Source organism: Triturus cristatus, chromosome 3_1, assembly GCF_964204655.1.
Source record: "Triturus cristatus chromosome 3_1, aTriCri1.1, whole genome shotgun sequence".
In the NCBI taxonomy this organism is placed as follows: Eukaryota; Metazoa; Chordata; class Amphibia; order Caudata; family Salamandridae; genus Triturus; species Triturus cristatus.
In genome coordinates this window covers 1,058,324,113-1,058,337,912 of record NC_140583.1, presented here as the reverse complement: position 1 = coordinate 1,058,337,912, position 13,800 = coordinate 1,058,324,113, and the positions used below count along the sequence as shown (strand labels likewise).

At 50.4% G+C, this 13,800-nt stretch overlaps 1 protein-coding gene across 1 annotated transcript in view; it reads right to left on the bottom strand.

The window, feature by feature from the left end:
• Positions 1-13,800, bottom strand: part of KMT2A (lysine methyltransferase 2A) — a 1,466,550-nt gene that overhangs the window by 1,319,628 nt on the left and 133,122 nt on the right. The window contains exon 5 of the mRNA XM_085645838.1: positions 9,327-9,561. Within this exon, the coding sequence (XP_085501964.1) occupies positions 9,327-9,561 (235 nt within the window). The remainder of the gene's footprint in view (positions 1-9,326; positions 9,562-13,800) is intronic.

Sequence of the window (13,800 nt, the reverse complement as noted above, 5' to 3'; positions counted from 1 at the left end):
CGTTCTCTTCGGTGGCGAATACATCTAACCAAGGCTCTCCCCACTGTCGAGTGAAGATGCCATTCGTGATCCATCATGCACCTGCGGTTGAGTTCGTCTGCCCTGACTTTCACAGAACTTGTCAGGTGTTGAACCACCAGGGAAATGCCCTGATGTTCCAGCCATGTCCAAAGGCGGAGGGCCTCCCGACATAGGGACCACAACACCACCCCGCCTTGTTTGTTGCAGTACCACATGGAGGTGGTGTTGTCCGTTTACACCTGCACTACTCTTCCCCGGATAGAGGGAAGCAATGCTTTCAGTGCAAGACGAATCGCCCGGAGCTCCAGAAGGTTGATGTGAAGCCCGGACTCCACCGGAGACCAGAGGCCTTTTAGCTCCGCCTCTTTCATGTGGCTGTCTCATCCCAGAAGGGATGCGTCCGTCACCACAGTGTGGTCTGGTTGGGGAAGGGAGAGGGATCTGCCATTGATCCAATCCTGGTTCGTGAGCGACCACTGCAGTTGTCGTGCAGTGCCCTCGGAGATCTGGACGCAACCGGACAGATTCCACTGATGCTGCACCCACTGGAACTTCAGGTCCCACTGCAGAGCCCGCATATGCCACCTTGCTTGATCTATCAGCAGGATGCAGGAGGCCATGAGGCCCAGCAGCCTCAGAGTCATTCTGACAGAACCTGGGATAGAGGCTGAAAGATCGGAATCGTAGCCCGAATATCCCGGACTCGCTGTTCGGGAGGATAGGCCCGAAGCCGCGTTGTGTCCAGAACCTCTCCGATGAAGAGGAGCTTCTGAGAGGGAATCAGGTGCGACTTCGGCACATTGATGGAGAACCCCAGCGAATGCAGGAGGCCGGCCGTAGTGGAGGTCGGCCGTAGTCTGGAGGTGGGAGACAAGTACCTTGGGCGAGCCCGCCTTCAACAGCCAGTCGTCGAGATGGGGGAAGACTGAAACCCCTGATCTGCTCAGATGAGCTGCGACCACCGCCATCTCTTTCGTGAACACCCGGGGGGCGCTGGCAAGGCCAAAGGGGAGCACGGTAAACTGAAAGTGCTCGTGGCCTATCGTGAACCGTAGGTAATGCCGGTGGGCCGGCAGGACGGCAATATGAAAATAAGCGTCCTGCAAGTCCAACGCTACCATCCAGTCTTCCGGGTCGAGAGCAGAAAAGACCTGAGCACGCGTCAAAATCTTGAACTGCTCCTTCCGGAGGAAGCGATTGACGTTCCCGAGGTCCAAAATAGGATGCAGGCCCTTGTCCTTCTTGGGGACCAGAAAGTAGTGGGAGTAAAAACCACAACCTACTTCTGGGACAGAAACGCACTCTATGGCTCTCTTGGCCAAGAGAGCCGTAACTTCCCGCTGGAGAAGGGCCAGGTGATACTTTGACATGCAATGGTATCTCGGTGGCATGGCTGGAGGGGTAGTCTCGAAGGGGAGGGAGTAGCCCCTTCGGACTATTTGCAAAACCCACCTGTCCGATGTGATGGTGCGCAAGTCGGTGAGGTGATGGCGAATTCTGTCGCCCACTGGCGTTTGATGGGTCTGACAGGTCGGACTAGGAGGGTTTGGAGGCTGCTGCAGAGGGGGGGGGGGTTGGTGGACTAGCCCGCCCGCTGGTCCCTTGACCCACGGCGTTGGTTCCCACGTCCCCGGCCGCGAAAAGGTTGGGTAACTTGCTGCGGCCTGTGGCTCTGGGTGGGACGTAGTGGGGTTCTCCTTCCGTAGCCACGAAAGGGGCAAAAAGCAGACTGCGCCGGACAGGTCGAGAGGCCCAAGGACTGAGCCGTAGCCCGCGACACCTTGAAGCGCTCTAGGACATTGTTTGCTTTGTCGTCAAAAAGTCAACGGCCATCAAAGGGCATGTCCATCAAGGTGTTCTAGACATACCCTGAAAAGCCAGTGGGCCTTATCCAGGTGTAGCGACGAAGCGCTACAGACGTTGAAATGGTCCTGCCCAGAGAGTCAGCGGTGTCCAGCCCACAACGTATCGTAAACTTTGCAGCATTCCTCCCGGGTGGCAACAGCCTAGGAGAGCACTGCCCGGGCCTCCTCCGGACACTGAGGCAGCACTTGCGCCACCGTATCCCACACTGAGTGGGAATAACAGCCCAAGAGACATGCGGTGTTTACGGACTGCAGTCCTATGCTGGCGGAAGGGAAAAGTTTCTTTCCAAGGTGGTCCAGCTTCTTGGATTCCCTTTCAGGTGGAGTGGTAGGAAAGGCGCTCTTGGAAGTGGAAGCTTGGACTACCAAGCTCTCTGGGGTGGGATGTTGGGAGAGAAGGCATATGCTACTTACCAGTATGCATCTGTTCTTGGCATGTAGAGCTGCAGATCTACACACTTTGCATAGATCGCCATCTGGTGTTGGGCCCGGATGTTTGCAGTTTGTTTTTCCTCTTGGAAAGTCTTTGGAAGTCACGAGGTCGGTGACTCCTCCTTTGGATGGTATTGCGCATGGGCTTCGGCTCCATCCTCAGATTGTTTTTCGCCAGCAGGGAAAGATGGAGCGTAGTAATAACAGTGAAGAAACCCATGTGTGTACCTAAATAAGATAAACTGGAACAGATACAGGTAGCCGGGGAGGCGGGTGGGCGTGTGTAGATCTGCAGCTCTACATGCCAAGAACAGATGCATACTGGTAAGTAGCATATTCCGTTCGAGGCATATGAGCTGCAGATTACACACTTTGCATAGACTATATAGCAGTTCCCAACCCTAGCGGCGACCACCGGTATCTGTTGCAGTGGTTTGAAATAATGTTTTGAGTACAGCCTGGCCCACACTAGCTTGTTGTTTAGTTTGCACATCTACACAATAGTGTTTAGTGAAAGTGTGCGGTGTTGACCATGTAGCTGTTTTGCAGATATCATCTAATGGGATGTTCCCTAAAAATACCATGGAAGCCCCTATCTTTCGTGTAGAATGGGCTTTAGGGGGAACGGCTAGCGTTCATTTTGCTTTGTGGTAGCAAATCTGAATGCATTTTACGATCCACCTAGCTATCCCTGATTTTGAGATGGGGTTGCCCTTGTGTGGTGGAGAGAAAGAGACAAACAGTTGTTTGGTCTTTCGGAAAGGTTGTGTTCTCTCGATGTAGTAGAGTAAGGCTCGTTTGACATCTAGTGTGTGCAGAGCCCTTTCTGCAACGGTCTGTGGTGGCGAGAAAAATACTGGTAGTTCTACAGATTGGTTTAGGTGAAAAGGGGAAATGACTTTAGGTAGGAATTTTGGGTTGGTACGGAGAACAACCTTGTTATGGTGCATTTGAAGAAAAGGTTCTTGTATGGTAAGCGCTTGTATCTCACTGACCCTTCTAAGGGAAGTGATGGCTACAAGGAAAGCTGTTTTCCATGTTAGGAATTGCAGTTCGCATTTGTGTAAAGGTTCGAAGGGAGGCCCCATTAGCCTTGTGAGAACAATATTTAGGTTCCACACAGGTGAGGGTGGTACTCTGGGGGAAATTATTATTTTTAGGCCTTCCATGAAGGCTTTAATGGCAGGTAATCTAAAGAGTGAAAGATGTTGCCTGTTTTGTAAGTAAGCCGCAATTGCTGTGAGGTGTAGTCGAATGGACGTATAGGCTAAATTACACCTTTGTAGGTGGAGTAAGTAGCCTATGATGTGTTGAATGCACACGTCCAGGGGATTGATGGTGTTTTTTTTTTTTTATCATCTGTTTTTATTAGTTTTTCCAAACACCAGTACAGAAATTCGGTACATTAACATACGAGTTCCCTGATTGTAACAGCATTGCGTAGCGCACATAATAGGAACATTGTTGGGTCGCAGCATGGAAACTCCACCCAGCTGCATTGAACCCCTAATAAGGCACAAATCTTAGACATTAGTATGTGCTGCCCTGCATTCCCCCACATGGGCAAGTCAGGATAGCCCGTTGAGTCCCTCAGCCGAATCCACAGCTACTATCCAAGACTAATAATGAAACAAACTTAGAAAACCTCAACCACCTCAAAAGTAGACCAGCTGGGGATTGATGGTGTTGTTATGGCAATAAACAACAAATCGTTTCCACTTGGGAGCGTAGCACGCTCTAGTGCTAGGTCGTCTAGCTTCTCTGATGACGTTCATACAGTCAGGGGGAAGATTTAGGTACCCAAATTCTAGGTTTTCAGGAGCCAGATCGCAAGGTTGAGCTGAGCTGGGTCCGGGTGTCTGATCTCTCCATGGTTCTGGGTTAGGAGGCATGGTGAGAGGTGTAGTTTTTGGTGTGGTACTACAGAGAGTTCCAGCAGCGTGGTGTACCACGGTTGTCTGGCCCACGTTGGAGCTACTAGGGTTAGTGTGAGGGAGTTTGTTGTAGTTTGCGCACCACTAATGGAATGAGTGGGAGAGGCGGAAAAGCGTACGCAAATTTGCCTGACCAGTTCATTCATATCGCATTTCCTTTGGACAATGGGTGTGGGTATCTGGCGGCGAAGCTTGGGCATTTTGTGTTTTCGTGGGTGGCAAAGAGGTCTATCTGCGGATACCCCCACATTTGAAAGAACGGATGAAGAACCTGTGGGTGAAGTTCGTGGATCTGTTGTGTCTGTCTGCTGAGCAGATCTGCCATGGTGTTTTGGACTCATGTTGAGCTAGGAGAAAGATTTTGAGGGAATTGCCCATCTCCATATGCTCTGTGCTAATTGAGAGAGCTGTGGAGAGTGTGTGCCGCCTTGTTTTTGTATATAATACATGGCCGTCATATTGTCTGTGCGAATGAGGACTGCCTTGCCTGAAATCTGTGTCTGAAAAGATTTTAGGGCTGCGGCGATCTATGCACAGATATGAATTCAGCAGCCCACATGCCTCGAACTGCTAGTAACTCCAGATGGTTCATGTGGAGTAACTTTTGTTGAGGCGTCCATGTGCCCTGCACGGTGAGGTGTAATAGGCGAGCTCCCCAGCCGGAGAGCGATGCGTCCGTTGTTAGTATTATCTGGGGAACCGGGTCGAGGAACGGTCGACCTTTGGAAAGGTTTGTGGTGTTCCACCACTGCAGAGAGCGATGGGTGCCACCGTCTACCAACACCAGATCTGTCAGTTGACCTTGGGCCTGGTTCCATTGGCGCGCTATGCACTCTTGGAGAGGACGCATCTGGAGTCTTGCATGGGGCACTATGAAAATGCAAGAGGCCATCATCCCTATTAGTTGCATGAACACTCGTGCTGGAAGGGAGTGTTGAGGTATGAATTTTTGTCGCAAAGCCTGAATGCTTGCAATCCTGGCCGGATTGGGATAGGCTATCGCTTTTGAGGTGTCTATGGTGGCACCGAGGTATTGTTTTATGTGGGATGGTTGTAGCTGGGACTTTTGGTGGTTCACCGTGAAGCCTAGTTGGTGAAGTAGTTCGATTGTGGTGGCGGTGTGTCGTACACTCTGATTGTATGAAGTGGCTTTTATCAGCCAATCGTCTAGGTATGGGAAGACGTGAATGTGCTGTCTTCTCAAGTATGCCGCCACCACCGCCAGGCACTTGGTGAATACCCGTTGTGCTGTTGTGACTCCGAACGGGAGCACTTTGAATTTGTAGTGTTGTCCGTCCACTACAAATCTGAGGTACTTTCTGTGAGCATGGTGCACTGGAATGTGGAAGTATGCATCTTTCAAGTCCAGTGTGGTATGAAGTCGTTCTGGGAGAGGAGCGGAAGTACCTGCTGAAGCGTTACCATGTGAAAATGGTCTGTTAGGGGCCGGAGATCTAGAATAGGTCGTAGAGTCTCGCCCCTTTTTGGTATGAGAAAATATAGGGAGTAGACCCCCATATTTTGTTGATTGACAGGAACGTGTTCTATTGCCTGTTTTTGTAGGAGGGAGATTACCTCCTGCTTTAGTAATGTTGAATGTTCTTGTGACATTGGGCGTTGCCTGGGTGGAATGTTTGGGGGGGGGGGGGGGTAGATGTTAGTTCTAGGCAGCAGCCTGACCGAATTATTTGGGTTACCCATTTGTCTGAGGTGATGGTCTCCCAGACATGAAGGAAATTTTGGAGTCTGCCCCCGACCGGAGTGGAATGGTCTGGGGGGAGCAGGGGGGGGGGGGGGGGGGGGGGGGGGGAGTCATTGGGTAGGAGGTGTGGCAGAACGGGCGTTGTTTGTTTTGCCTCTGCCCTTGTTGTTGTTACCCCTGTAGCCGCCTCTTTGGTAACCTTTTGTAAAGGTGGTCTGAGTAGGGGATTTGTATGATGTGGACGCTGTGTCTGAGGAGTAACCTCTGGATGTACTCCGAAAGGAGGAGCGACGAAAGGGGCGGGTGAGACTGTAAGGCCCCCATGGATTTTGCGGTATCCATGTCTTTTTTCATTCATCTTTTCTAAGGCCTCATCCACCTTTGGCCCGAATAGATGTTCCTGGTCAAAGGGATGGTTAAGGATGGAGGCTTGTACTTCTGGTTTAAAACCAGATACCCGTAGCCAAGCATGGCAACGGAGAAGGACGCTGGTGTTGATGGCCCTGGAGGCTGTGTCTGCTGCATATAGGGCACAACGTATGGAGGTGTTTGTGATTGTTTTACCCTCTTGAATTAACTCATTGGCCCTAGCTTTATATTTTTCGGGGAGATGGTGCATTAGGCTTTCCAATTCGTCATAACGAGCCCTGTCATATCTGGCCAGCAGTGCCCGAGTGTTTGCTACACGCCATATGTTGGCCGCCTGGGATGCTGTGCGTTTGCCTGATGCATCTAGTAGTTTTGATTCCTTGTCAGGTGGTGGTGCATCACCTGACGCTTGTGAATTTGCCCTTTTACGTGCCGTAGATACTACTAAGGAATCTAGTGGCGCTGGTCCTCTGATGTAAGAGGGATCTGAGGGAGAAGGTTTGTATTTTTTTTCAATACGTGGGTTAATGACCCTGGCTCTAACTGGGTACTTAAAAACTTCTGCTGCATGCTTTACCACCCCTTTGAGCATGGGCAGTATGCAGGTGGACCTATGTGAAGTATCAAATGTGTCTAGGAGGAAATCTTTCTCCACAGGGTCGGTATGCAAGTCCACCCCGTGATAATGTGCCGCCCTTTGCAGAAGATGGTTGAACCCTAATTAATCTTCTGGTGGAGATGGCCTAGAAGAGTAAAGATCGTCTTGTGGGACGTTAGGAATATCTGGAATATTGTAATCGTCCCATGGGTCTGGGGATCCTGTAGGGGTGGAGTCCTGTGGCACATCCCCTGTATCATGATATGGGTCCTCCTGATCATCATCATCATCTGGAGACGAGGTAGGAGAACGATGAGGTGGGGGTGGAGAGGGCGGAGGGGGTGGAGGTGGGGATGGAGGAGGAGGTGGAGGGGGAGGGGGAGGAGAAGGTATTCTGAACGGAGAGGTAGCAGAGTCCTTCCTCTTTGGAGGTGGAGGCGGAGCAGGCTTCTCCAAATGTTTCTTTTTGGTAGAGAGTGTCAAATGTCCAGTTTTTGGATCCTTGGTGAGAGTTTTTTGCAAGGGACCCGGTGTAAATAGCTCTGGTGAGGTAATTTGGTCCGTCGGCGCCGAAGGCGTCGGGGCCGATGACTTTTTAGGTTTTTCTGTGCAGGTTTGATGTTTAGAACCCGGCTTGGCACCCTCCGGTCTCTTGGTCGGCGCCGAGATGGACTTCGGCTTAGAAGTGTCGGTGCCGGTGGCCTTGTGTGGTTTGGTCGGAACCGAAGATGGCTTCGGTACCGAAGAGCTGGGTTTCGACCCAGAGGGCTTCGGTGCGGAGCTCGGTGTCGAGGTAGGTTTCTTTTTCGGTGCCGAAGTGTGTTTCTCGGCACTGCTGTTAGGCTGGCTCGAGCCCGAGCCGCCGGAAGGCTTACTTGGCTTCTTCACCAGGCCCGAAGGTGGGGTGTGTGAAGCAGTGTCTCTGGTCTTGCCTAGGCCCGGAGGCGAAGCCTTTTTGGGTGTCGGCGCGGGTGTGGGGGGGGGGGTAGATTGGTACTCACGACCCTCTGCGCCGGAGTGATGTCCTCCACATCTGACTCGTCGGCCTCAGAAGCGCTGACGAGGTCCTCTTCGGTGCGATGATGTTCCGGATCGTCGATGTCGTCTCCGAAGATGTCGACTGGAATGGACGTCGAGGAGTGTGCCATGTTCCTTCTGGCTCTTCGGTCCGTAATAGTCTTTTTGGATCGGAAAGACTTACAGGCCGGACAGTCTCGAGCCTCGTTTTCAGGGGAGAGGCAGAGGTTGCATACCTCATGAAGATCGGTGTGGGGAAATTTGGACCCACATCGAGGGCACTTTTTAAATGAATTTCCTTCCATGAGCCGGGACCGGAGCCTGGGTAGGCCCGAACTGGGATACCCAAATGATGATTAAAGTGCACATTTCAGTATAAGACACCACTTCTCTAGTTCAATCTCTAACCCTTACAAAATCCCACACACAGGTTAGATATGTGCTATGGATCCTGACAGACAGGCTATATGTTTACCTGTTGGCATCTGGAGGATGAAAATCAGGAGGTCAGCATGCGGTCTTCAAGCAACCTATGAGCTCAATCTCACAAACCATCTGGCACAAGAAGAAACATTTCTTCCCAAAAGAACAAAAAAGCATTTGTCCCACATGTTTGTATTTGAGCCCACATCAACTAAAATGAGTCAAGGTGTGGGAAGCCCAATGATCAAACATGCTTACATTTTTGGATGAGGCCCTTGCTTTTTCCAGAATCACATCTGCCCTCAAATAGGTGGCCACATATGGTAGGTGCCCTATTCTCTCTTATCGGTGTGTTAAATGTCATTCTAGGGCGGACAAACGTATGGGTCTTTAGAACCTCTCTCCCTTTCCATGTTAATATAAAGGTAAATCATGTGTGTTCCAATTCTTGAATTCTTGTTCATCCCATTACAACCTCACAGCTAAAAGTACCTGAATACCTAGAAAGTCCTGAAGGCAAGTATAGACTCCAGCAATACTGCGAGCTTCTGTCACACACAGAGCACCATGACACAACTTACATACACTGGGCAGGTACAGAAGTTGATCAGGCCTAGTTTCCACACTGAAAAGGGTCAGTACAGGTAGTAACAGTGCACACATCCCTCACATACAGATCGCCTACGGTATGAATGCTCCCTCACACACAGAACAAGTATAGCAGAAGCAGCTGAAACTTTGCGGACAAACAGAACGAGGTGAAAGTGATGGTTTAAGTCTTTATGTGACATAATTGTGTGGTGGTACAGTAAACTACTCCTCAAAAAGGCAAGTGTTTATGGAGATTCTTATTTTGCTAACAGATAATACAAAGATCTAACAGCAGTAAAGCTTTCGCAAAGGCTGGATTCAGGAAGTAGAATTGAGCATGTGGTGGTTAATCCTTGGAGAAAAAGGACACTTACTTGCAGCACTGCTTCTTGATGTTTCGCCCCCCAAATTTGGGTTTGTCCAGGCAGTTTGTGCAGAGCCCACAGTCTTCCGGAACCTGGCACCCTGGGCACAGCCCACAACGCCGGGAGCGCCTGCCCTTCTTCAGAGGGTGGTCCGCCAGAGTTTTGTTTCTGGTGACCGGCTTAATGGGTTTATTTTGTGGGGTGGACGGTTCTGCATCCTCTGAGCCAGCTATGGATGACTTATCTATTAAGAAAAGACGGCAAATTACATATATAGCAATCGCTACTCTTGAAAATCAAAGAAGGATAAGTTACTTACCTGTAATCCAAGTTCTCTCTCAGGGGTATCCTCATCAAAGTCATAAGCACTTGAATATTCCCGCCCATGCGTGGGGACCCCAGAAAACATATAAAAATTATATATGAAAACATATATATAGCTATATATATAGCTATATAAGATCACTCCTGTAGGGAAGACCAGAGGACACAGCAGGGAGTATCAAGGCGACCTTTATTCACCATTCTGCAGGGCATAATGCATTTCGGCACGTATGCCTTCCTCAGATGCCTGTTGCTGTAGGTTTCACTCAGTCCCTCCTTTAAATATTTCACGTCTCTCCCATTGGCGGGAGTCTAGCTGGCACAGCTCGTTATTGTTCACACCTGCAGTCTTCATGTAAAAGACTCCAATTGCCAGCTTACATCACTCCGGTAAGTATCGGCAGCGAAGCCATATTATGCTTCAGTAAGCGCTGTTGTGCCTTTTTGGTATGGGGAGGAAAGGGCTTGCTGTCAGCCGAGTGAGTCCCAAAATAAAAGTGTTATTTGCCGCCTCGAATCCCCAATGCCTCAGCCACACATCCAGAAACCAAGTGGGGCCATGACGCGAAGATGCAGTCATCGGGCGTCCCCGTGCAGTCACGGACTGCTAGTAGCAGCGGCCTCTTTCCGGGCTCACTTTGTGAGGCGGGTCTGTAATTTCCAATACCTTGGATGATTTCGCCACACTGCCAGTGTTATCACAGGCCACTTGCGAGACGGGTCCCCTTGCACGCGCTACTGCCTGCGCGTGAAAATATGAAGAAAAGATCACTCCTGTAGGGAAGACCAGAGGACACAGCGGGGAGTATCAAGGCGACCTTTATTCACCATTCTGCAGGGTATGCCTTCCTCAGATGCCTGTTGCAGTAAGTTTCACTCAGTCCCTCCTTTAAATATTTCACGGCCCTCCCATTGGCGGGAGTCTAGCTGGCTCAGCTCGTTATTATTCACAGCTATAGTCTTCATGTAAAAGATATATATTGAATATGCTACTTACCAGTATGCATCTGTTCTTGGCATGTAGGGCTGCTGACATTCATATCTGTGCATAGATCGCCGCCTAGTGTTGGGTCCGGATGTTTGCACGTTGTTGTCCTGGAAGAGTCTTCGAAGTATCCTTGGATAGGTGACCCCTCCCCTGGACTACAGTGCGCATGGGCATCCTCTCCATCCTCAGATTGTTTTTCGCCATTGTGGCAGTGATGGAGTAGATACAGAAAATGATGACCATGCTTGCATTAATTCTGAGAGCTGCAGCTGCTACAGGCGCCGGGGAGGAGGGAGGGCGATATGAATGTCAGCAGCCCTACATGCCAAGAACAGATGCATACTGGTAAGTAGCATATTCAGTTCGAGGCATGTGGGCTGCTGAATTCATATCTGTGCATAGAATACATAGCAGTGCCCTCTATTGGCGGCGGCTACCCGTGCCAGCTGCAGCGGTCTGAAAAAGTGTTTTGAGAACAGCCTGTCCTACAGCTGCCTGCTGTTTTGACTGCACATCTACGCAATAGTGTTTTGTAAATGTGTGTGTAGTGGACCATGTGGCTGCTCTGCATATATCATGCAGGGGAATATTTCCTAGAAAAGCCATGGAAGCCCCCAACTTGCGTGTTGAGTGGGCTCGTGGTGGAATAGTTAATGTGCGTTTTGCCTTTTGATAACAGATTTGAATACACTTAACTATCCATCTGGCTATCCCTGCTTTGGAGATGGCGTTACCTTTGTGGTGTGGGGCAAAGGCAACGAACAGTTGTTTTGTCTTCCTGAAGGGTTTAGTCCTGTCGATGTAGTACATGAGGGCCCTCCGTACATCTAGTGTATGTAGTGCCCTTTCTGCAACAGTTTGCGGGTTTTGGAAGAAAACTGGCAGTTCAATAGTCTGATTCATGTGGAACTGCGATATTACTTTGGGCATGAATTTGGGGTTGGTACGTAGTACGACCCTGTTGGCGTGAACCTGTATAAATGGCTCTTGAACGGTTAGTGCCTGGAGTTCACTAACTCTTCTTAGGGAAGTGATCGCTACAAGGAAGGCCACTTTCCAGGTAAGGAATTGAATCTCGCATGAGTGTAGAGGTTCAAAGGGTGGACCCATCAAGCGTGTGAGGACCAAGTTGAGGTTCCACATTGGAGCCGGTGGGTGGCTTGGTGGAATGACTCGTTTGAGTCCTTCCAAGAATGCTTTGATGGCAGGCACTCTGAATAGAGAGAGGTGCTGCCTGGTTTGCAGATAGGCTGAGATTGCGGTCAAATGGACACGTATAGAGGTGTACGCCAGATTGCATCGATATAGGTGTAAGAGGTAACAGATGATGTTTTGGATGGATGCGTCCAGCGGGTTGATGTCATTATTACCGCAATAAATGACGAACCTTTTCCATTTGGCTGCATAGCAAGCTCTGGTAGTGGGTCTTCTGGCCTCCTTGATGATGTCCATACAGTCAGGTGGCAGGTTGAGATAGCCAAACTCTAGGACTTCAGGAGCCAGATCGCCAGGTTCAGCTGTTGCGGATCTGGGTGCTGAACCTCTCCATGGTTCTGCGTCAAGTGCGCGGGTTTGATCCGCAGCCTTTGATGCGGCACCACGGAAAGTTCGAGGAAGGTGGTGTACCACGGCTGGCGTGCCCACGTGGGAGCAACTAGGACGAGTGTCAGGGAGTGTTGTCGGAGTTTGCGGGCCACTAGCGGTATCAATGGCGCTGGGGGAAAAGCGTACGCAAATTTGCCGGACCAGTTCATCCATATCGCATTGCCCTGCGACTGCGGATGTGGGAACCTGGCGGCGAAGCTTTGGCATTTTGCGTTTTCGCTTGTCGCGAATAGGTCTATCTCTGGATGACCCCACTGCTGGAAGTACGGTTGGAGTACTGATGGGTGTAACTCCCACTCGTGCATCTGGTGGCTGTGTCTGCTGAGCAGATCCGCCATCTGGTTGTCCTTGCCAGGGAGGTGTTCCGCCATGAGGAACATGTTCCTCTGAATGGCCCACTTCCACATGCTCTGAGCCAGATGAGACAACTGTGGAGAGTGTGTTCCTCCCTGTTTCTGTATGTAGTACATTGCGGTCATGTTGTCCGTCCGGATCAACACGACCTTGTTGCATAGATGTACTTTGAATGCCTTCATGGCTAGGAAGATTGAATCAGTTCCAGAAGGTTGATGTGCAACTTCTTTTGTTGTGTTGTCCATAGTCCCTGCACTGTGTAGTGGAGTACATGAGCTCCCCATCCCTGGAGAGACGCGTCCGCTGTCAGTACTATCTGTGGGACAGGCTCTTGGAATGGTCGGCCCTTGCAAAGGTTTTGTGGGTTCCACCAATGCAGAGAGTTGTATGCCCGACCGCTCACCAACACTAGGTCCTTTAACTGTCCTTGAGCCTGATTCCACTGACGTGCTAGGCACTCCTGAAGTGGGCGCATATGTAATCTCGCGTGCGGGAATATGAAGATGCAGGAGGCCATCATGCCTATCAACTGCATAAACACTCGCGCTGGAAGTGAGTGATTGGGTTGGAACTTGGAGATCAGCAGTTGTATGCTGTTGATCCTCACTAAATTTGGCTGAGCTGTGGCCGCCAGAGTGTCTATAGTCGCACCTAGGTACTGTTGTACGTGTGCGGGCTGGAGATGGGACTTTGGATAATTTAGTGAGAATCCCAGACTGTGAAGAAGGTGAATAGTGCGGGACATGTGGCTTGCACATTGCTGGGCTGACTTCGCTTGAACGAGCCAGTCGTCTAGGTAGGGGTAGACGTGTATATGCTGCCTCCGTAGATGTGCTGCCACTGTAGCTAGGCACTTCGTGAAAACCCTGGGCGCTGTTGTCACGCCGAAGGGAAGGACTTTGAACTGATAGTGCTGCCCCTGAACAGTGAACCTGAGGTATTTTTTGTGCGAGGGGTGGATGGGTATGTGAAAGTACGCATCCTTGAGGTCCAGTGTGGCTAGGAAGTCTCCCTGCTTGAGAAGCGGAAGGACTTGCTGTAGAGTGAGCATGTGAAAGTGCTCTGAAAGAATGTACTGGTTCAGGGGTCTCAGGTCTAATATAGGTCTGAGCGACCCGTCCTTTTTTGGAATTAAGAAGTAGAGGGAGTACACTCCCGTACCCTGCTCGTGGATGGGTACGACCTCTATAGCGCCTTTTAGAAGCATACTTT